At 43.4% G+C, this 22,368-nt stretch overlaps 2 protein-coding genes across 17 annotated transcripts in view; one reads left to right on the top strand and one right to left on the bottom strand.

Annotated features, from left to right (window-relative positions):
* Window positions 1-16,606, top strand: part of BPTF (bromodomain PHD finger transcription factor) — a 149,689-nt gene extending 133,083 nt beyond the window's left edge. For 14 of the 15 annotated variants that reach the window (XM_060645640.3, XM_060645645.3, XM_060645639.3 and 11 more), the window contains 2 exons: window positions 5,941-6,127; window positions 11,460-16,606. In XM_060645640.3, coding sequence (XP_060501623.3) covers window positions 5,941-6,127; window positions 11,460-11,496 — 224 coding nt within the window. In that variant the 3' untranslated portion in view covers window positions 11,497-16,606. Of the gene's footprint in view, window positions 1-5,940; window positions 6,128-10,600 lie in introns of all 15 variants that reach the window. The other variant, XM_060645641.3, reaches the window with a different exon arrangement.
* On the bottom strand, window positions 16,589-22,246 carry CE1H17orf58 (chromosome E1 C17orf58 homolog). 2 transcript variants are annotated; one of them, XM_060645654.3, is made up of 4 exons: window positions 21,901-22,246; window positions 18,988-19,542; window positions 18,553-18,744; window positions 16,589-17,572 (listed from the first exon to the last, which is right to left on the bottom strand). In XM_060645654.3, the coding sequence occupies exons 1-4, from the start codon at window positions 21,974-21,976 to the stop codon at window positions 17,382-17,384; spliced, it is 1,014 nt and encodes a 337-aa protein (XP_060501637.3). In that variant the 5' UTR covers window positions 21,977-22,246; the 3' UTR covers window positions 16,589-17,381. The 2 variants fall into 2 exon arrangements, with proteins under 2 accessions (XP_060501637.3, XP_081647219.1); XM_081791093.1 differs by lacking the exon at window positions 21,901-22,246 and adding an exon at window positions 19,860-19,876.
* Window positions 22,247-22,368: the final 122 nt, after the last annotated feature.

The raw sequence follows: 22,368 nt of genomic DNA, 5'->3' as shown, positions 1-22,368 counted from the left end.
ATCTGCATTCCCTTGGACCCAGCAATTTCATTTATTAGGATTTACGTGGGCACAAGTATGTTGTTCACCACAGTACCGTTGTCAATCCCAGAAATACCAGAAATGACATCAGTGGCCGTCATAGAGGAAAAGCTGAATCAGTGATATGGAAGCAGAGCATCCTACAGCCATATAAAAGATGAGTGAAATCAGTGAGTGAGTCAGGGTCTGAGTCTCTTATCGCTCCCTGTTACCTCTTCCTCATCTTTTCCTGAAGGAAAGCAAATTTGATGGGCCTGCGGTAGAGATCCAAGAGCATACATCCTCATTTCCCAGGAAAATAAATGGTAACAAGTAACAGTCACAAGTGATTGTATTGAGACGAACAGCCTCAGGTGGTTACATTCAAAGTAGTTTATCTGCAGATGAAATTATAAAAATTAAAATGTACGTCAAAGCTTCCAAAATTGCCAGAGAGAAAAGCAGCTCCAGCTGACCATCTTCTAAATGAGAAGGATTTTATTGTATATTTTCAAGTTGCTAAGAGAATTATCTGAGCAGTTCTCATCACGAGGGGAAAAAAAAAAAACTTTTTTACTATATGCGGTTGGTGATAGATGTTAATTAAACTTACTGGGCAATCACTTTGCAGTACCTACATATAATCAGATAATTATGTTGTACACCGAAAACTGATACAGCGTCATATGTCAGTTGTATTTCAGTTTCAAGAAACGGGAAGGGTTTGTGTTTGATGACTAGTTCAAAGAGGGGAAACCCTGAAGGGGAGGTAGGCGTGAGGGCTTAGCTAAAACGGTCTGAAAAGGCAGCTAAACGGTCTGGTGTTGAAGGTAGAAGACGCTACTCCCTGTACATATTTTACATCTCTGTAATCTCTTTTGAGAAATATCTAGGGATATTTATTTAGATGATAGATAACTCTGCTTTTTTTTAAGTTATATTTTTGAGAGAGAGCGACAGAGCACACACATGCAGGAGCAGGGGAGGGGCAGAGAGAGAGAGGTGGAGAGAGAGAGACAGAGAGAGAATCCCAAGCAGGCTCCCGCACTGTCAGCACAGAGCCTGACATGGGGCTCAAACCCACAAACTGTGAAATCATGACCTGAGCTGAAATCAAGAGTCGGACGCTTCACCGACTGAGCCACCCAGGCGCTCTGATAATTCTCCTTCTTAACATAACACAATTATAAGAAAACTAGGAAATAAACAAAGTAGGAAAAGATAGAACGCACCTGGATCTTTTCCTCACTGAATCCCATTTTGGAGTGCATGCATGTGCATGTGTGTGTATGTGTGAAAATTGAGATCATATCATCTTGTTTGAGGGGCGCCTGGCTGGCCCGGTAGGGGAAGCATGCGCCTTTGATCTCAGGGTCATGAGTTTAAGCCCCACGTTGGGTGCAGAGATTACTAAAAAAAATTAAAACTTAAAAATAAGTAAATAAATAAATATTGTCCTCTGTTTGACAAACACGTCACTGTGCCGTTAATCTTCAATAACATGATTTCGAGGACTTTCTGTAGTCTGTGAATTGAATATACTTTAACTTATTTAACCAAAATTCTTTTCTTAAAGAGCTGGATTGTTTTCTGGGTTTTTTTTCCCCCCTTCATCTTTATTAACCATCAAGATAAACATTCCCTTGTGATTTGGTATATACATGGAGATAATATAGATCTCCAAGACATATACTCTTGAAAGAAAAATAAAAGTTACAGAAAAATACCTAGGTTTTAAGCAGCAAACAATTATATACTTTGTAAGGGCACATAAGTGTGTTTAGAAATGCATAAACATGTCTGCGAAGATACAGGCTAAATTGAAAATAGCTTGGGGCGCCTGGGTGGCTTAGTCGGTTAAGCGTCCGACTTCAGCTCAGGTCATGATCTCGTGGTTCATGAGTTCAAGCCCTGCATCGGGCTCTGTGCTGACAGCTCGGAGCCTGGAGCCTGATTCGGATTCTGTGTCTCCCTCTCCCTCTCTCTGCCCCTCCCCCACTCATACTCAGTCTCTCTCTGTCCCTGTCAAAAATAAATAAACATTAAAAAAATTTTTTTAAATAAATTAATTAAAAATAGTTTATTTTCAGAGAAGGAGGGAACCAATAAGATCAGCAGCTCTAATAAATTTTTTTAAACAGAAATAGGGTTATATGAATGAATCCTGTTTTATAACATACTTTATAAATTTATCAGTACCTTTTTCACATGAGCTATAGTATAGACCTACATCGTTTTTCATTGTATGCAATTAAGATACTGTATTTAATCACCTCTCTATTAATGGGGTTTTCAGTTGTGTGCAGTTTTTGCTGTTATAAACAACACTTCTGTGAATATCTTCTTTCATGCATTTGCCTGCACTTGTTTGTTTTCTGAGGAGAAATTCCTAGAATTAGCATTTCTGGGTCAAATGGTATTTATACTCCGTACGTTTTTGATAGGTATTTTTGAATTGCACTTCAGCACATTGAACCCGTTTCTAATAATAATGTATGACTGTATCCTTCTCTCTCCACTCTTGAAAACACTAAGTATTATCATGCTTTTGATAGGAAATATTTTCTGGAAAATAATTATTTCAAAATAATATGTTAGGTGTATAGATGTTACAGAGGTGCAGAGAGTAAAATTTGAAGTGTACTACCACTCTCGTTCTCTGTCTTGGAGTCATTGTTGAAAATAGGCTGATGTATTAATTTTAAATATCTGCCAATTTGGACAAAGAATGTGGTTCTTTGGCTTTGCATGACTTCAGTAATTAGTGTTGTGTACTTACCGTTTGAACTTGATGTGAGTTTCCTATTTATGTATTTTGCCCATACAGAATGTTTCTGGGATGTTCATATTGTTGTCAGTGTTCCTTAAGGGCTCTTTATATACCAGGGTCATGTTTCATACTGATGCACATGGGTGGCTCAGTCGGTTGAGCGTCCAACTCTTGATTTCGGCTTAGGTCGTGATCCTCACGGTTCATGGGATCGGGCCCTGTGTCAGCCTCCGTGCTGACAGCGCAGGGCCTTCTTGGGATTCTCTCTCTTCCTCTCTGTCTGCCCCTCCCCACTCGCACTCACTCTGCCTCTCCCAAAAATAGTTTTTTAAAAGCTTCTTATTGATTTTTTTGGCATATGATCATTTTTAATGTTTTGGGATTTAAATCTACTAATCATTACAAATTTTGCCTCTGGAGTCATGCCTTTAGTCTTTTGCGCTTCCCCAGGTATATAAATACTCACATATATGTTCTCCTGGTACTTTCTTTTTAAAGGATGTCTAATTAAGTTGGAATCACAAAACATCCAAGCACTATTCACATACATTATTAAAGTTAGCCAGACGGTAAGCACACAGAATTTAAGCGCAAGAATGATGTGTTGTGTCAGATGTTTACCCTTTTCTGTACAGCCTCCATACCCTGCACACAATAGACGTGCCCAAGTCTTGCTTGGGATTTCCTGAGGCCGGAAGCATGTTTGCGGTTGTATTTTTCTGCTCCCTACAGACGCTGCCAGAGACAGATGCGTGCGTGCACATATGTGGCAAAATATACATAACATAACTACCTAGTATGCACAATTCAGTGATTAATTACATTTATGATGTAGTCCTTTTAGCCCTCCTTATGGTTTTCATCGTTGTCCTTAAATTTTAATCCAGCTGGAATTACTTTGGCATTAGTGTGAAGAATTTTTTCTTCAGCTGTAGAGGCAATTGCCTCAACCCAGTTTCTTTCTTTTTTCTTTACTTTTCTTTTTCTCTTTTTTTTTTTTTTTTTTTTTTTTTTTTTTGGTTTATTTATTTTTGAGAGAGAGCACGAATGGGGGAAGGCACAGAGAGGGAAACACAGAATCCAAAGCAGGCTCCAGACTCCTGAGCTGTCAGCACAGAGCCTGATACAGGGCCCAGACCCAGGAACTGGGGATCATGACATGAACCAAAGTCAGATGCTCAACAGACTGAGCCACCCAGGCACCCCAGACCTTGTTTGGAAGATGACTACAATAAATGGAGGTGGGGAAATTGTAATAGGGAGAATCTGCTAACCAAAGATCTGTAGGCATCTCAAAGGCTAGGCAGAAAAGGGCTTTTCTTTTATAAGGAAGAGTAAACAAGGCTAGGAAGAATGGGATGTGGCAAGTAGCATGAATAATAGTGGTGTGGTTGGGGGCAGGCCCCCTGCATTAGCCTATTTCTAGGAGAGATTATGGAGGAAGGGCTGAGTCTGTTACAATGAGAGTAGGTCAAAGCTAAGGCTTCTGGAGGAAAGAGAGAAGTTTAGCTAAAGTATAGTCTAGTCACGTAGCAGGTATTTTGTCCAGATTGGTCAATGGCACCTATAGTTCAGCTAATCATTTATTGCCTCAACCCAGTTTCTTAATGAATTTTCCTTCCTCGGCTTATTTGACATGACATCTTCGACATACATAAAATTCTTCTGCTGAAAATGATTAGGTCTATTCCTGTTTTGAATAGTTTTGTTAACGTTTGTCTCACCCTACATAATGCCACACTTTCCATTGCCACAGCTTTATAATATTTGTTTAATGTCTGATAGATTAAAATCTCTCCTTTTACTTTTATTTTTCAAATGTTTCTTAGATATTCTTGGGCTTTAAAATCATTTTCTCAAATTCTAAAATAATCACTGAAATTTAGTTTGAAATTGTATTATCTCTCAATCTGTCAAACCTAGATTGATATGAGATCACCAGCTTTTTATTCTCCCAGGGTTTTTTTTTCCTTTTTCTTTTTTATTTTTGTAATGTTTATTTATTTTTGAGAGAGAGAGAGCACAAGCAGGGGAGGGGCATAGAGAGAGAGAGGGAAACACAGAATCTGAAGCAGACTCCAGGCTCATAACTGTCAGCACAGAGCCCAATGCGGGGCTCAAACCCACAAACCACGAGATCGTGACCTGAGCTAAAGTCAGACACTTAGCTGACTGAGCCACCCAGATGCCCCATATTCTCCCAGGTTTTTAAGTGAGATCATATGTGGAATTTTCCTTCAAACACAACTTTCTCCCAGGACCTAATGTTATTTCAAAAGATTAAGCTCAGTATATTCCAAACAGTTACCTTTGTCCCAGTTGAATGATTTTAGTCCTCTCTGCATACTACCTGTAGTGTTAGATACTAATAGTTTTATTCATATCAGCTAAGATTTTTCCCTTTAAGTGGACACTTTATATCCTTGCCACCTTAAGTGTTACATTAGTGTCACTTGGGGTGCCTGAGTGGCTCAGTTGGTTGATCGTCCGACTTCGGCTCAGGTCAAGATCTCTTGCATGAGTTCGAGCCCCACATCGGGCTCTGTGCTGACAGTTCAGAGCCTGGAGCCTGCTTCGGATTCTGTGTCTCCCTCTCTCTCTGCCCCTCCCCAGCTTGCACTCTTGTCTCTCTCTCCCTCAAAAATAAAGGAAACCATTACAAAAATTGTTAAAGTGTCACTTGCCACCAATATAAGGTAACAATAAAAATTAATAAAGAAAGCAAAATGATGGTATTAAAATCTAATACAGGTATCACAAAGCCCCAAAGATATTTCGGTCTTAATTTTGGATTGCCTCCTCTTTGTACATGTAATACACATAATTGTTTGCATGTAAAAATGTATTGTGCTTAGATGTGTATTGATCGTGTGGGTGTAGTTTCCTTTATTTCAACCCAACTGAATGAAGAGCTGTTCTCTCGTTAACTGAAATCAAAAGAACCTTCTTAGTAGTAGCCAAGGTTTATATTTTAGACTCCCCCAATCAAAACCAAAATTGGAGAAGTGCTCCTTTTTTCTTCATGAATTGCTGAACAGTCCCCAGTGGCGAATCAGCTTGGTTTCAGGGGCTGCTGGGGCAGGAAACCTATATTCTTATTAGAGCTGTGGGCAGTATTCACATTGGAACTGCCTTAAAGCTTTAAAAATGTTCTGTTTTGTGTTTTTAAGACCTCGCCACCATGGAAGAAAGAGTACAAAGACGGTATTATGAAAAGCTGACGGAATTTGTGGCAGACATGACCAAAATTTTTGATAACTGTCGTTACTACAATCCTAGCGACTCGCCTTTTTACCAATGTGCAGAAGTTCTTGAATCATTCTTTGTACAGAAATTGAAAGGATTCAAGGCTAGCAGGTGAGCAGATGCGTTCCGTGTTCTGAATTAACCCAGTTCCTCCAGTTCTTCCTACTGTTTTTGTCTAGATCAGCCAGTGAGTGCAGTCTGTGATATAAATTTGAACCTTGAAATCAAGAATCGTTAAAAAAGAAAAAAAATCAAGACTCTAGCATTACAATACACTGCCAAGGACAAGAGGACAGACTCAGTAACGAGAAGTTGCTGAGTTTGTGATCTGCTGAAAAGTAAAGTTTTTGGTTTTTTTGTTTTGTTTTTTTTTTTAATAAAAAAGCACTTATCAGATGCTTATAGAATGCAAGATGCTCTCTCAAATGCCACACGGAGCAGGGGCACCTGGCTGGCTCAGTCGAAAGAGCGTGCGACTCTTGATCTCGGGGCAGTGAGTTCAAGCCCCATGTTGGGTGTAGAGTTTACTTGATAAATAAATATATATTTATATTTAAATAAATATGTATTTATATTTAAAAAAGAAACATGCCATGGGGCACATAAAAATTTAGTAGCAAGACAGAGCTCTTGCCCTTACTGAGTTTACCAAAGCATAAAAATTACTGTTCTGTAGGGTAGAGTAAGGAGAAGACTAGGAAAGGGGATTTAAGCACTTTCTCCTTAATTTATGCTTGCTATATCTTTGAAATCATAAAATGTTTTATTTCTCTGGGTATCTTTCCTGTGAGCAAAACTAGACTTTAAGTCCACCGGCCTTTACTTTGAACCTCCGGTAACACAGAAGCAGTGAGCAACTTTGCATGGTGTTCAGATACAGCATCTTTGTGCCTTTTGTTTCTGAACCTCAGTCTCCCCTTCTCAAGCCCATGACTTTCTTCTTTCCAACAGGGCCCTGTTCTCTTTTCCTGTGATAACTTCCACCACTTTGTAGCCCTGATATTCACTACTCACCATCATCCCCCATCCACCAGCTTGCATGCTTGATCCTCCCTCGGTACTGGGACTGGGTAGATCTTGGCTGGTCTGGGGCCTGGGCATCTCTGTTATCTAGTGAACTCTGCATATCAAGGTGTAAGAATCAGTGCTGAGCTTAGTTATTTTCTTCTGAGGAAAATCCACAGGGTGTTGTCTCTCTCCTTGTCCTGCAGCAAGGTAGATCAAGAACTGCATTTTAAAATCCGTTTACATAAACTAAAAGTGAAGGACAAGCCTAGCCAAGGTGTCCCAGGGAATCAAAAGTATAGGCGAGGAAGGAAGGAAACCAGGTAGGTAGGCAGGCTCTAGACCAAGAACGAAGAGAGTTTACCGAATGTCTGAAACTCCCATTTGTATCCTCTCCTATCTGTTAGCCCATTAGCCGTAGAACCTAAAGTGGGAGAGGACGACTTACTCAATATGGTAAAGTCCCTCGTAAAATAATAATGAAGGAATAAAAAGGGGTAAACTCAGAATATGAGAAGAATATGCTAGATGTTACTGATGAGGTCTCCACAGATTCTAGAAGACAGAAAGCAGATGAGAGGATCGTCTGACAAAGCCAGGGGTGCCACAGCCCGTTAGCCGGCTCTTCAGCAGAGGTGACCGCTTGCTGCCCAGGACACCTGCCGCAAGCCTCCAACACGAAGACTCCAAAATACAATAAAAGGCAAGAGAGGAGTTAAAGATCTGTATACGGGCCAGTCACCCTTTGTAACCTGTGTCCAGACAGCCCTGTGCGGGCAGCCCGCAGCACTGGAAGAACACGAGTTTCTTCCCTGGAGAAATGGAGTGAGCTTTCTGCAGAGAACTGGACGAGGCAGAAGAGAATTGGACTCGGAGTAAAGTCCCCCGACCTGAGGTTTGGTCGGGTCCGCGGCCCCGTCGCTCTGGAGCTGTAGCTCTCGACTGGGATAATTTGCCCACCCCCACACTTCCCACGGGATGTTCAGCGATGCCTGGGGGCATTTTTGTCGGTCTCTCAGAGGTGGGAAGTAATGCTGACGAGATGCGACTAAACGTCCTCATGCACCAGACCGCCCCCGCCCCCAACAAAGAATTATCCAGCCCCCAAATGTCAGCAGTGTTGGAATTAAGAAACCCTGATCGAAGGCAACACTTGCCAGTCAGCCTTACGCAGGTACATAGGGCTCCGCAGGCACCTTTCTGGTCCTTCAACTTCCTCTCTTTCAGTGTGAACAGATAGCCAGGGATGACCAGATATGTAAGGAAAGCTTGCAGCGTAAAAGAGAAAGGTCAGGGTGTAGCAGAACAGATAAAAGAGAACTTAAAAAAAACAAACAAAAAACCAAGCCTCTAATCATGTCCCAAGAGAAATTTTATGAGATAGTGAATCTAGGGACACCTGGCTGGCTCAGTTGGTAGAGCATGATCTTGGGAGTCATGAGTTCCAGCCCCACGTTGCAAGTAGAGTTTACTTTAAAAAAAAAAAAAAAAAGGATCTTGAATCTACAAAATGGCGAAAAGGATATTAGGAATAAAGAACAGTTAGAAGGAGTGGCTAGAAAAGAAACTAAACTTACTGTAAACAGTGAAAGTTAAAATCAAGGACTTTCTCAATGTAAAGCACAAAAAGACAAGTCGATGAAAAATGTGAAAGGAAGAAAATGCATTGTAGCATTTCCAGTACTCACTTAATGGAAATTCCAGAAAAGAAGAAGAGAGAAGACTGAGGAAAATAAATTATCAAAAGACTAATACAAGAAAAATTCCCTGAGCTGATGAGAGGCACGAGACTTCAAGTTCAAGCAGAACAGATTCATTCATTCATCAAATGGTTATTGAGACCCTGCTGTGCGTCAGATATTGAATCCCTCTGGGGCTTCATTCTTGTGGGGTGGGAGGGGTATGGAATGATAAGGACAGTTGGTAAACATATAAGCCAGCTGGACAAATGGGAAAAAGCCCATCCCACATATCCATCATTGTAAAATTTCCAGATGCCAAGGATAAAAGAAGTTTTTCTCAGCGTTTCTAAAGAAGATAAAACAGACAACCTATAAAGCAACAAGAATTAGACGGGTATCAGACTTTTCTCTGACAACATGGAACGCCGGAAGACTTTGGAGGAATACGTCTAAAAGTTTGAGGAAAAATGATTTTCAACCTACGATTCTGTGTCCAGCCAAACAATCAAGTGCAGGGGCAGAACAAATCCACTTTCAGTCACGGAAGGACTCATAAAGGGACTCCTTCCCGTGAATCCTTTCTTTGCAAGTTATTTTACGACGTGCACTAGCAAAATAACTCAAGAAAACAAAAGATCTTGGATCCACGAAACAAGCGGTTCAGGAAAATAATATGAATCACTCTAACTCATGACGACATTGGTACAGCAGGCTAATGCAGCAGGGAGTCCAAACTGGAGCAGGAGAATGGAGCATTCTCAAGAGGAAGGTGTCTGGCGGGAGAAATGGTTCATACATTAGATAATTACTAGTTTAAGAATGCAAGAGGGAAAAAATGGAAGGCAATTCAAGATCCCATGAAAACCATAAAGTCGTGTAGGAATGCTAAGAATGCCCTCTTAGCAAAGGAGTAGGTGGCACAAGGAGAAAAATATTTACATAGTTACAATAATGTAAACAGTGCGTTGATGTTCAGCTTTTAGAATCAACCTGTAGACAAAGCACATTTAGATTTAATTTAAAATTAGAAGTAAAAGTTGGATTCAAGAAGAGAGGTGGGAAAATGGTTATGTGAGCTTAGTTATCATTTGCCGTAGCAGGATTTAAGCAATATGAAGTTGCTTAAACGAGAAATAGCAGCATGAGAAATCTACCTGCCGACGAACTGCAGTTCAAAGTAATTGATCCTAGGGAGCCTTGGCTTCAGGTTGAGTAAATATTGGGATAAGAGGACCACAACTTAGTTTCAGTCTCTCCCTGCTTTTTTATTTGCACCTCTTGCAGTTATCCCTCCAGTTAAATTTCTATAGTTGCCCTTTTTTAATTGGAAAGGCTTTAGCCTTTGCTAGTAACTGTGAGGTGGAAACTGGGGGATTTGAATCCCACCCTGCTGCCATGCCAGGCTTGCAGGCAGAACCCAGAGGGGGAATGGTAGCAGCTGCCGATGAAGGAGGAGAAAGCATCTGCGGGCTTGTGATGAAACAAAGAAATTGGGGAAAGGAGGGGGTCCAGGGGCTGGGTCCGCACAGTACAGGGGCCACTTACGAGAGCTTGTCACCCGTTTATTTTTTGCAGCTTTTTATTTTATTTGAGTTCACATAATCTTCATTAAGGAACGTGGGAGCAAATCGACAAGTTTGCTCAATTCTATAAGATGAAATGGGAGGAGATTTTAAGGAATCTTTTTGTTGCTTTCCAGATTTAAGGCATTTAAGAATGAAACCTACATGTAGCCATTCATTGAAATGGGATTGATTTACGGGTTTCCAGTATTTCCATTGCCATATTTTCCCCATTTTTAATTTATGATCTCTAGCATTGTTCGCACATTATTTTCATTACTGTGCTTTGTTACAATTCATCATTTATACCATCCATGTTCTTTCTTTTCTTACAGATTCTGATATCTTTAGTCTGAATTTTTAACTGGAATCAGAACTGGATGTTGGGGTCACTCTTTCTTTTATTGTTCCACGTGATTACCTAATTCAAAATTGCCCCCCCACAAAGTTCATACTAGTTAATTTAATGTTTTAATGTTAAAAATATATGTACAGTAGTAAATGGTTTATTCTAGCGGCCATGTTGAACAATGTACTTAAGAATTGTAAACTCCTGGAATGCTGTATTTATCCACACTGCTGCAGTAGACCGCACTCTGACTTAGTCCTGGCGGCTGTGCAGGAGTGTGGTTTTTACTAACGAAAGTTGTGAATAAAACTGTGAAACTAGAGAGGAGACTTTCTGGACTTCAATAGAAAAATGTGATTTTAATACTGCTATTTCTTTTTTTTTTTTAATATAATTTTTTCTTCATATTCCCCGAATCAATGTAAATAAGCATGTACGTACACACACACACACACACGCACACACACACACACACACACACAGACACACACACACACACACACGCGCGCGCACGCACACCTTTACCACAATGGTAATGCCTCTGTAAATGTTTCTATCTGTCCCATTGGCTAAAAATGTATAATCTTTATTAGATGAATATATATATATATATATATTTTAATAATGGCTTTTTCCAGTGAACTATCATGTTTCAGTGTACAGTGAAAATTTCTATTGTAGGTTAACAGTTTCTTACTTGTTCTCATATATTTGCTTGCCAAGGGTAAATGAAAGAACATGGCTGCTTCTTCCCCCAGACAGACTGACCTTGGCATCCACATAAAGCATCATTGTTTTCAAAAATGAAGGGTGCTTAATTGTTCCCTTTTTTCTGTATTCTGTAGGTCTCATAACAACAAACTGCAGTCTACAGCTTCTTAAAGTTCAGCGTGTTAACCTAACATAAAACACAGCAAGAATCTGGTTGTCTGAACTATTTTAAATTAAGGAGCCAGATGTTTTTAGTCAGGTTATCCTGACAAGACTTGACCTAAACTTCGTTTTTATTGGTCATAACAGTCCAATTATATTCTTGGCCAATTTTGTCCAACGGACAAGGGAAAAGCAAAGTCAACGACACCATTATCTTGTCAAGATCAAATGGTTTTACTATTGTGGCAGAAGCGGGAAAACTTTGTTTATTGAGAAAAAAAAAAGAAAAAAGAAAGCAAGAAAAAAAGATAATATGGGGTCAAGTGTAACTCCATGGAAATGCCACGTCTGCTCTTCAGTGAAGAAGCTGGTTTAGTCTCACAGAAAACTTTTGACTGTATTTATTTATTGTTGCAAAAAAGACGCTTTTTTATTGCTGCCCTCATTTGTCAGCTAATTATTTTTTCTTATAAAATCCAGCCCCGGTTACATGTAATCCATTCTGTATCTTATCATGATTCCTGTAGGTAAAAGTACAAGACGACCTCTAGATGTCTTTTCTTTCTATGAAAGGAGCTGCTATGTACACATGTGCACACAGACACACACAGACACACACACACACACACACAAAACTGGGAATCAACAATGAGTTTATTGTTCATGGTAGATAAAAATTAAGCTTGCATAAAGGTTGGGCTAAGTGGTCCTGGACTACAGACTCTGTTGCCTTGAATATAACAGTACAATTTGTCATTTACTCTGCACCAGGCTAAACTGAGTAAAATCTATTTGAAGGTATCTTGTTTGTAAACATTTGTCAGATTCTAATTTTTTTTCTTTTTGTATTAAAATTCAACTATGGATGTATATGAAACAAAATAAATGGAGATCATTTTTCTCCCACAGATGGTGTCTTTGAATGTGCGCTAATGATTATCTGTAAGCCTTTGAGGGGAAAGGGAGGGCCGCAAGGTAAACAAAAGGCCGACGAACTTCATTGTACCTGAGTTTCTCCAGGATGATAGTGGCCCTTCGTTTTAGAATTCCCAGCCCACTGTCACTACATCCAAGAAAAATCTTCAGGGGTGCTAATCCTGTTGTATCAATTGATCATACTAATGAAAGAGGTAATGTGGCAGAATACACATTGCCCTCATGTGTACGTTATATCATACCAGGCGAATCAGCAGTTACGGACAGCTACTTCTATTTTATGAAGGGCGTTTTTTAGAGGACATGATCCATTTTGTATTTTTTGTTTATCGGTTGAGTTGTCTGGGTTTGGGGGGGTTTTCGTTTGTTTTTTTCCTCATAAAAAGTAGTGTGAGCAAGTATGGGAAAAGATGGAAACAACAGAGGAAGGTAGACTTTGCAGATTTTTCCTTTCGGGGTTCTACCCTTCCACGTTGTGTTACTGTGTTGTAATAATCGCTTCTGTAACATCTGCCGTAGGTGGTTTGTGGAGCTTTGCAAAAATTTTACTAGATTTTGCACTAATGCGCATTAGCTTTGTCCTACCAGTTTCTGGAATTTGTCTAATCATGTTTTTAAAGTTTCCTTCTGTTTAATATCACCCTGCTATGCAAAGCCTTTCCCAGACCTTAGTTTCTTAAAAGAAAGAGGTGGCTCCAGTTCCCAGTTCTTCCTTATTACAGACTCAGGTGTGCAGGTGTTCTGGGTTCATTTTATCTCAAGAAGCCCATTCCTTTTTGTACATACGGACGTCACTTAAAGCTCTGCTTACAAACTTAAGGAGACTAACTGCTCAATATGAAAACGTGGAAACAGTTTTTGCTTAAAATACTAACACGGAAGTAGTCAAATACAGGTTATTTACAGGTTATTTTGTCCTTTTACTTTTCAAGAAAATGTTACCTGTTGTATGCACTGTGCTGATGCAAGAGTCCTACAGTTTAATGAATTATAAAATTATTCTGCATCTCATCACGTCACAGTATTTCTGTACTATTTATTCATATATATATATATATATAGATAGATAGATAGATATAGATATATATGGGCTTAATCATTTAAAACTTGTTGCGGCAAGAACTTTCCTACCTGTAGGCAATAGATTGCTATGTTTTTAACAGATTGTGGCAAATTCTAAACAGCAATTCTTTTTGTACGTAATAGGACGTTTCATCCTAGAAAAATAAAGTAATGTTTTTGACATTGGATTTGGTGCAGTTTCTAATGAAACAGTGGTTGGTTGGTTGGTTGGTATATTTTCTGTAGCCATTGGCATTGCCAAATTGTACCAAAAAAAGGTAAATTTTCTGGGGATCCTCAGACCAGGAAGTTGTTAGTTTCGTGTGTGCATTTAATAACAAAGCCTTTGGCAATTTCTGCCACCATATAAATAGGCATTTTATAGTTTTATCAACTTAACAGAGCTTCAGTCTTTCAAAAGGCATTTTTGAAAAACATACATTCTTATATAATGGATTTCACAAGCTGCTTTTCTACGAGTATTCTCTGACAGGCTCCTCCTATTCCATAAGATACACGTATTATAGCTGTTTTCCTTTCAATAGTCCGAGTAGTAGAATGCACATTTGTGATACGTGGTTAGGGTTTTTCTACTTCGTCTTGTAAATATATTGAATTTGCATCTAGTAGGTGTCCTTGGCCAAAAGTATTGGTGCTTGGGGGTCTCATCTGCCAAGTTCACAGTCCTTGAAAACATTTCATAATAGTAAGTATTTTCATAATATCGGTAAAGCTTTTTTCTCCCATCCAGATTCTGCAGGATTTGTATTTTAGCTAATGCCCTGCAATAGGTTAAGAAAAATTTTTTGTGAACTTTCAGAGCTATTTTCTAAAGTAAAACAATGCCTTTTTATATTTTAAATGGCCTGGAGTGTTAGAGACCCTGAGATTTTGCTGTTGTTTATAATCTACCTTCCCAGAATCTGTAAATCGATGTTCTTTCCCTCTTTGTATTCATCTTTGTGTGTTTCTGATATTAAAGGAGCCAGCCTCGTGGTGACCTTTTAAGTGTGCGTGGACGGGCTGAGCTAGACACAGCTGCGCGGTAGTGGCGGCCCCTGCTCTTTCGGTGATTGAGGGCGTTCCCCGGAGGCGTCCAGTTTAGTCCTGAATGTGAGAATGGCGCCACCTCATGGGCAAAGCAGTGTCTTATTAAGTGTTTGGAGGGGAAGAGCCAGCTGAGAAGTATTTTTAATAATACGAAGTATTCTGAGCGATACTTCTGGATAAACTACTGAGAAAGACGTTTCTTAGAAGATCACACCCCATTTGATCCAATTTGGACCAAATTCAACTAAAGAAAAGCTCTATTTTTTTAAATAATAAAGTCCCAGACTTGAAACGGGGATTGTAATTGCAATTGGTGGGCCAGTTTTTAGGTGTCTGCATATATGCTGTTTGATCCACCTTAAGAACGATTGAAGGAATTTAAACAAACAGTGCCAAATGATGTCTTTTAAAAACTTAAAAGTCAGTACCCAAAAAAGGCATATATTTTTTTATAGACCTGAAAGCAAGACAAGTACTTTTTTTTTTTCTTGAGTTCTAACAGCTTAATTCAAAGGAGGGATGGTACCGAGTTCCTCTCGAAGGCGATGGAGTGTTCTATTGAGAGACTACTGCCAGCGCACATAGCCTTTTAGTCTTTGGCGCACAAACACACGTGCCAAGGAAAATCTATCAGGACAAAAGGATTAGGAACTACAATGAATTTGCTACTTAAATTTTTCCATAAAATTACAGATTGTGGCCAATGAAATTCTTCTTAACCTTTTTTGCCCAACTTGGGATTCTCCGTCTTACCACCTCCTGTGCGCACCCCCCCCCCGCCCACCACTGCTCTCACTGGAGCCTCACTTGTCTCTCGTTGCAACCTGGTCTTGAACGACGGCCATAACCCTGGGCAGCTCCTAAAAAGCTGGCCTGCTTGTGTTTGCCGGGACGTACGCACTAACCGTATGACCACGTGTCACAGAGATCACACAGTTCTGCCGTTTTGTGTGTTTCCAAAACTCCTCAGAAACTATCAAATCAGTCTAGTCAAACCCTAACCCTAACCCTCAGGCTTCTGTCAAAGTGATGTGTTCCCCTCCCTTTTAAACCAAAGCTATTTATAGAAGAACCCTTGTAACTACTCTAACTTCCAACCATCCAGCCGATAATTTATCCGTTTGGCCGTTTTGCAATTTTCCCCACCGCGTTGGTCGAGATTACCAGTTAGCTTTTTCACGCTGAAAAATTCAGCTTTGGTTTTTGTGACTGGCGCAACTTATGTCTGTTAATCTTTATTCTTAAAAAAAAAAAAAAAAAAAACAAAAACACAGCCAGAAGCTCTTCAATTGCTGCTTACTCTACTGGCTGATAGCCAGTGTTACAATGCAATTGATCCGTTCCCAAGAAGCAATTCTACCATGATTTTTAGTAAGTTTTAGCAAGACTCACTTTTGGAAAATTCTCTAAAAAATCCCTGAATAACGCTTTACCACAGAATAGTCAGAACCTCTCCAATGTTATTTTATCCCTCAGCACCCCCCCCCCCCCCGCCCCCGTTTGGGACACACCAGGTAATAGTATCTCCCACACAATCAGATGTTACATCTTAACGCTACTGCTGCTAACTTCCTTGTGGATGCTCTATCGTCCTGGCCTCAACATCCTTCATGTATACAGTGCTTCCGTGTGCCATCAAGACGAAAGACACATCTTGAGCTCCCGGAGCGCATCTCCTTTAGGACCACATAGGCTGGTTTTTTTTCCCTTCAGCTCAGTTCCTGTTTCTCTTTCCTCATGCAACCATGGCTTCAACCATGGATTATCCGTGTCTCCATCTACAGGTTTCAAATTAACTGATGTGCAGCTTGGTCTTCTGAAAAAAACTTGTTAATGTCTTTGTGGACTCCAGTATAAAATCGATATTAAATACAGCTAGTGATTCGACCTTTTGCAAACCAACCGGCAAGTGTTTAAAATTCACTTATTTGCAAGCTGTCATTGACTATTGGTTCCAGGGTTTTTGGAGTAAGTTCGAGAAGGGCTTTTTCCTAAACCTTTAGAGCTCAGTGAGGCTAAAAAAAAAAACCAAACAAAACAGGTGCATCCAAGATCTGATTTCAAGGCAAGATTTACTACTTGACAAACACAAACATGATACTTGGTCTTAACAGAAAAATGACATCAGATACGCCCAGAACATGTCTAGCATTGGGATAGACATTGTGTTGCCAGTTTGGCACACAACATATGTTTTAGGAGCAGGGAGGCATGAAAACAAACTATTTCTTACATTTTGGTACATCAGGAACACTTGTTTGAATAATATTCTGCTTGAATTAAGCCCGTTAGTACTTTTTAAGTGTAAAACTTTAATACTTGTCTTGAGCTCTGACCCTAGTGTTTGATCTAAATGACATTTCATATATGTCTTCTGACTAGTGCACTTACTGTTATGTACAGAATTTAAAATGTGATGGTTTTAGTATGAAATTTGGTTTGATACGCGATATAACCTATTCAAAGTTGTATATTTAAAATCAAGGAAATGTTTTTTTGTGAACTATTTCTACTGAAGAATGTATTTAAATTAAAATAATTAAAAATAAACACCATGAAGCAGTGATCTGTTAACTGGACAGGTCAGTTATCTGAGCCGTGTGAGTAAGTGCCCCTAGAGTTGAATAACTTTGCCAGGCAGCTCAGAAGCATACCACGAAAGAAGCATTTTGTAAATAAGAAAGTGGCAATTTCAGGATTCGAGCTGGAACTACGCGATCACTTCCCGAAGGAGCTGTGTGCCCCACTCCACAGGAAGACCCCATTACACGAAGACAGACCTTGCCTGTCTCGTTGCTGACAGCCAAGTCTCTTATGATCCAGAAGTGCAAGGACAGTAGTACATTTCAAACACACTGGGTGTGAATTGCACCTTGAACTTGCCCATCCCTTTTTCGGTTAAATCTCTTCACATAGCTGCTGCTGCTCCTGAGCAGGCCATCTCCTGGCCTGAGCCGTCCTCTCAGGACCTGAAGGAGAGCTGTAGGGAGCTGCCGTCTCTTATGGTAGATGTGACCCATCACAATATACCTGCTGCCTAAAAAAAAAAGTAACCAAAATGTAAATTCACAGTGTCTTTTAAAAGCCAAGGAACAGAAAATGTTGAGACTGTCAAGAAATGCCTAAGCTTGGGGCACCTGGCTGGCTCATTCAGTGGAGTGTGCAACTCCTGATCTTTGGGGTTGTGGGTTCAAACCCCATGTTGGGCATAGACATTACTCTAAAATCTTTTTTCATGATTATTTTTATTTTAGTGAGAGAAGAGCACCCGTGAGCCGGGGGGGGGGGGGGGGGGGGGGTGCGCGAATATCTCAAGCAGGCTGCACGCTCAGCGCAGAGCTGGAAGCAGGGCTCAATCCCAGGACCCTGGGATCAGGACCTAAGCCAAAATCAAATCAGACACTCAAGGGACTGAGCCACCCGGGTGCCCCCAAAATAAAATCCTTTAAAAAAAAAAAAAAAAAGCCTAAGCTTGAATCTATTATCTTGCTGCATATGTTGATTCTCAGACATTTCACCCTCAAACAACAGGTGGAAACAGTCTGGTGACCTTTTAGAAGATAACCAGATAATCAGCCTGTAACCTGCCAACACGACAAAACAAAGGTCTTAATCACAATCAGGAGGATTTTCCAGAGCACACCTCTAGGAAGATGTGAGAGTGGGTATTTCCTACCCCCCATCCTCCAAAAAAAGACTTTTCTAAACTTTTCCGAAAAGCCTCTTAGGCATCCCTCTGGCAACGCTGTTTCATCACTCCATTTGTCAACAAAAAAATCTGAGTGCCCGCTTTGTGCCAAAACACGCCGTTCCCACCTTTAAACCAGAAGCACGGGGGAGGCTGGTGGAGCTGAAATCGGAGTGACCGAAATATATGCCTGTCGTCTGCAAACTATTCATTTTCGAGTACTCTCCCCCACCCACCGGTACTGGGGTGACCGACAGACGAGGCTGTGGCACCCAAGCTACACGTGGTGACAAAGTCCGTATAGAAAGTGGTCAGATCAGTTTCAATACCAGGTTTAAATTCTGGACATGGCTTATTGCAGTTGGAGGAGTCTAGGGCTAAAATGTGGACTCGGAAGAAAAACCCGTCCGGAGTGATGTACAGGCGGTTCATCTTGTACAGCCCGTCCCGGTCCACCAGAAGAGTCACCAGCCGGATCCCTGTGCCGAGCACGTCCACGTCATGCACGATTCCGTTCACTGCTGCTTTCAAAAAACAAAGAGTTTGGAGAAACGCATTTCCTCTCTTTCCCCAGTGAGTTTTGCACACACCACGAAATAGTCCACACGGGTCTGAGGACTGCAGGATCGAGTGGGTGGGTTTCTCCAGGGTCTGCCCTTAGGGGAGTCCGCGAGCACAGCCCGGCACTCTGGGTTCGGAGAGGCTCGCCTCGCGGCCAGGGCTCTGCAGCCCGGACCCGGGAGGAGCTGCGGGGCGGGGCTCACCGAATTCGCTCGCGCAGTAGGACTCGCGCTCGTCCAGGTCCGTCCTGCAAGCGCGCTCGCAGGGCTCGGTGCCGGGTCCCGCGTCCCTCCGCGGCAGGCTGAGGCGCGGCGGCGGCGGCGGCGGCGGCGGCGGCGCGGGCGCGGGCCCCGGGGGCGGCGCGGCGGCGCGCGGCCGGTTGGGGTGGGCGGGGCCGGCGGGATCCTCGGCGGCGCGCGCGGGCGGCCGCGCGGCCGGGAAGCGCAGGGCCCGGGAGCGCGCGCGCCGCGGGGAGTCTTCCAGCGCGGGCACGCGGCGCGGCGAGGCGCGGTTCTCGGCCTGCGCGAGGCGCGGGCTCGGCGGGCCGGCGGGCGCGCGCGCGGCCTCCCGGAAGCCGGCCCGGTTCTCGGCGGGCGGCGGGGGCTTCCGGCGTCGCGGGTCGGACCAAGCGCGGGGAGCGGCCTCGGCTGCGCGCGGCCGCCGCGGGGCCTCGGGAACCGGCTGCGCCCGGGGCCCCGGCGTCTCCTCCGCGCTCGGGCCGCCGCCGGGGTCGGGCTTCCTGTTGTGGGGCGGCGAGGCTGTAGGGGAAAAAGAGGAGAGGCCGGGGAGGCCGTCAGGGGAGGAGAGGCCGGAAGGGGAGAGGAGACTCTGTGGGAAGGGGAGGAGAGGCCGAGTGGGGACGGGAGGGAGGGGAGGAGGGGCCGAGAGGGGAGGGAGACCCAGCGGGAAGGGTTGGGGAGGCCGAGTGGGGAGGCCGGGGAGGTTGAGGGAGGTGGGAAGGCGGGCTGAGCCGACGAGGCTGCGGAGGGGAGGCGAGGCCGATGGCGGGGGTGGGGGAGAAAGGGCCCTGGGGGGGGGGGGGAGAGATGGGGGACCGTAGAAACTTAGCAGGCACCTGCGAGAGGAGCGATGGGGAGGCCGGGAGCCCTGGAAGTGAAGGACAGGGAACGCGAGGGGGAGACGAAGGCGCCCCTGTGATGAGGGGAGGGAAGCCTCCCCAGCTTCAGGTCCGAGCGGAGCACGGGTTTCCTAGGCCCCGCAGGAAGACCGAGGTGAGGGTCTTGCCCTCTGAGACCGAGGCCAACCAAGGAAGAAGTTCTCACCACATGGGAACATTGCATTTTGTTAGGGAACCTTTTCAAATCTATAGCTTTCAAAATTGCACCAACCTATCTGTTCTAAGGACTAAACACAACTGACGGCTGTGGTTAACAAACTCTTTTTGCCGTTTCATATATATATATATATATATATATATATATATATATATATATGTAAACATCCGCCTTTTTGCTGTGTACAGTTTGTTGAGAAAGTACCAAGAGCAAACCCCAGGGGGAAAGGTCTCATATTACAGGTTCTCCTAATTGAGCGCCCCTGACAACAGAACTATTTGGTTTTCCCATCCGTGTTTACACTGTCATCTTGGTCTCTGTGAGTGGATTTTTATCTGGCTTCTTGGACACCACATACTAGTAAACCACAGCTACGAAAGATTTTTAAAGCATGGCTGGGAGGCAGAGGTCCCTGGTTAAGTATAAAAGCACACACACATCACTTACATTCCCCCCCCCCCACCTCCCCGCCCTGCCCTGGTGGAGGAAAACCAACAAACAAAAAAATATCTTAAATGATTATGGCATGAGAACAAATTTTTAGAATTATTAATGATTTCCCCCAGCTCTGCAGACAGGTTAGTGAGCAAACTTCAGCCAGCCTGGGAGCTGGGCAACCTTCCATGCCCAGTTACACAATATCACCTCCCCGTTTGCCTGGGTCCCAGTGCCCCTCCAAAGGAGGCACAAGAACCGGTCTTTATTTTTCTTTTTCAGTTGTCTCAACGGCTGGTTTTTGGCATTTCTCTCCTCTTGCATTGAAGAGCTTGGTCTGCCGGTTCGCAGCTCTCGCAACACCTCATTTAAAGTGATTTATCTTGCCCAATTGACAATCTCCTTTAAAATCAGCTTTCACCCAGCAATAATAGCTGGTTACAGTTCATGTTTTGCAGAGAGGTTGATTCTGACTCATTATGGTCAACGCTGTGCCATACACAGCTGAATAAAGTTCTGGTAGATATCCAATTCCTGACTGTCAACTGTTGACCTCACAACTGCTTCCCCATTGATATCACCATCTGTTGTCATGGGAAAGATTGTCTGATATTTGGGTTAAATGCCACTGAAGTCATTCAATTTCCATGTGGAAAAATAACCCAAAGTAAATTGCCCCCGTGAGGTGCGGAAGCTATTTTTCCCAGAGATAGTGAATCGAAGAGAACATCCAAATAAAAGCAAAACAAAAACCTCTCCCTGCAGAGAACCCCTGTTTCATACCCTCAGTAACTTATTTTTCATCTCATGCATGAAATTGTGTGTGTGTGTGTGTGTGTGTGTGTTTTAAAGACTCAGGTATCCCTGGGCCATCCGCTGGGGCTGCAGTGAGAGGGGAGAAATGCCCGATTTGGGCTCCCCGTCGCCTTCAGCCCCGGCGGGCGCACCCAGCGCCTCGGATCGCCCGCGGGACCCGGGCCCGGGCGCAGGGCGGACCCCGCGCTCCTCGGGGCGCCCGCCGCCCGCCGCGTCCTGCGAGCCCGGCCCGCACGGCGCCCGAAAGGCACGCCGCGACCCCTTTTGACACTTTCCCTCCTCTGCGATGGAGCAACTACTTAACATGCAAAGTTTTCTCCAGCCTGCCCGGCTCGCTCGAGATCATTTCAGTAGCTGAACTGGCTTGTTTCCGAAAAGGCTGCCAGGACACACAAAATCCTGGGGACACATTTTGCTCCTTTCGAACACGAACGCGGACCGGGAGTCCCCTCTCCTGCAAACTCTGACCCCTTTCTCGTCCCGCCCTTCAGCGCGCCCTCTCCCCAGTCCCCCCCACCCCCCACCCCACCCCTGCTCCTCTCCCAGGACTCAGCATTTCACCGATCTTACCTTTTCTCTCCGCCACTGGGGCTTCGGGAGATGATCCAACGATCAAACAGAGGAGCCAGAAAGCTCTAGCTGTCATTTTCGTAGACACGGTTCCCAGGCTCTAAAACTGAGCCTGGGCTTTTGCTCTTTCTCTCCCCCCACCCCTTCTCCACACCCCCACCCCCGTTCATGCTAATGAGGGGCAGCCTTTGGGGAAACGGGAATCACTCACTGAACAGACCATTGGAACAAAACCGAGCTGCAGGGATTTCTCCCACTTCCTAAGGGGGGACGAGCACATGGCCTCTCAAAGTTGTCCCTGCGAATGTCCGTGGGCAGTGACAACATCAAATCCTAAACCTGAAACCCGTGTGGGTTTGCGGACTGGGGTGGGGGGTGGGGAGAGGGTGGGGTGGCAAGTGGAGGGAATAAGGGTGTTGAGGGGCTAAGGGACAGGGTGGGGGGAGAATGAGTGATAGGAAGTTTTTG

Source organism: Panthera onca, chromosome E1, assembly GCF_046562875.1.
Source record: "Panthera onca isolate mPanOnc1 chromosome E1, mPanOnc1 haplotype 2, whole genome shotgun sequence".
NCBI classification, from domain to species: domain Eukaryota; kingdom Metazoa; phylum Chordata; class Mammalia; order Carnivora; family Felidae; genus Panthera; species Panthera onca.
The sequence above is the reverse complement of the archived record's forward strand: the minus strand, read 5'-3'. Positions and strand labels throughout refer to the sequence as shown.

What these genes read in the sequence shown, in the direction of transcription:
- CE1H17orf58 (XM_060645654.3), bottom strand. Translation starts at nt 21,976, where the DNA reads ATGACAGCTAGAGCTTTCTGGCTCCTCTGTTTGATCGTTGGATCATCT. An exon ending in CCCAGTGGCGGAGAGAAAAG is followed by an intron (nt 19,543 to 21,900) that starts GTAAGATCGGTG and finishes TTTCCCCTACAG; the next exon opens with CCTCGCCGCCCCACAACAGG. An exon ending in CTACTGCGCGAGCGAATTCG is followed by an intron (nt 18,745 to 18,987) that starts GTGAGCCCCGCC and finishes TTTTGAAAGCAG; the next exon opens with CAGTGAACGGAATCGTGCAT.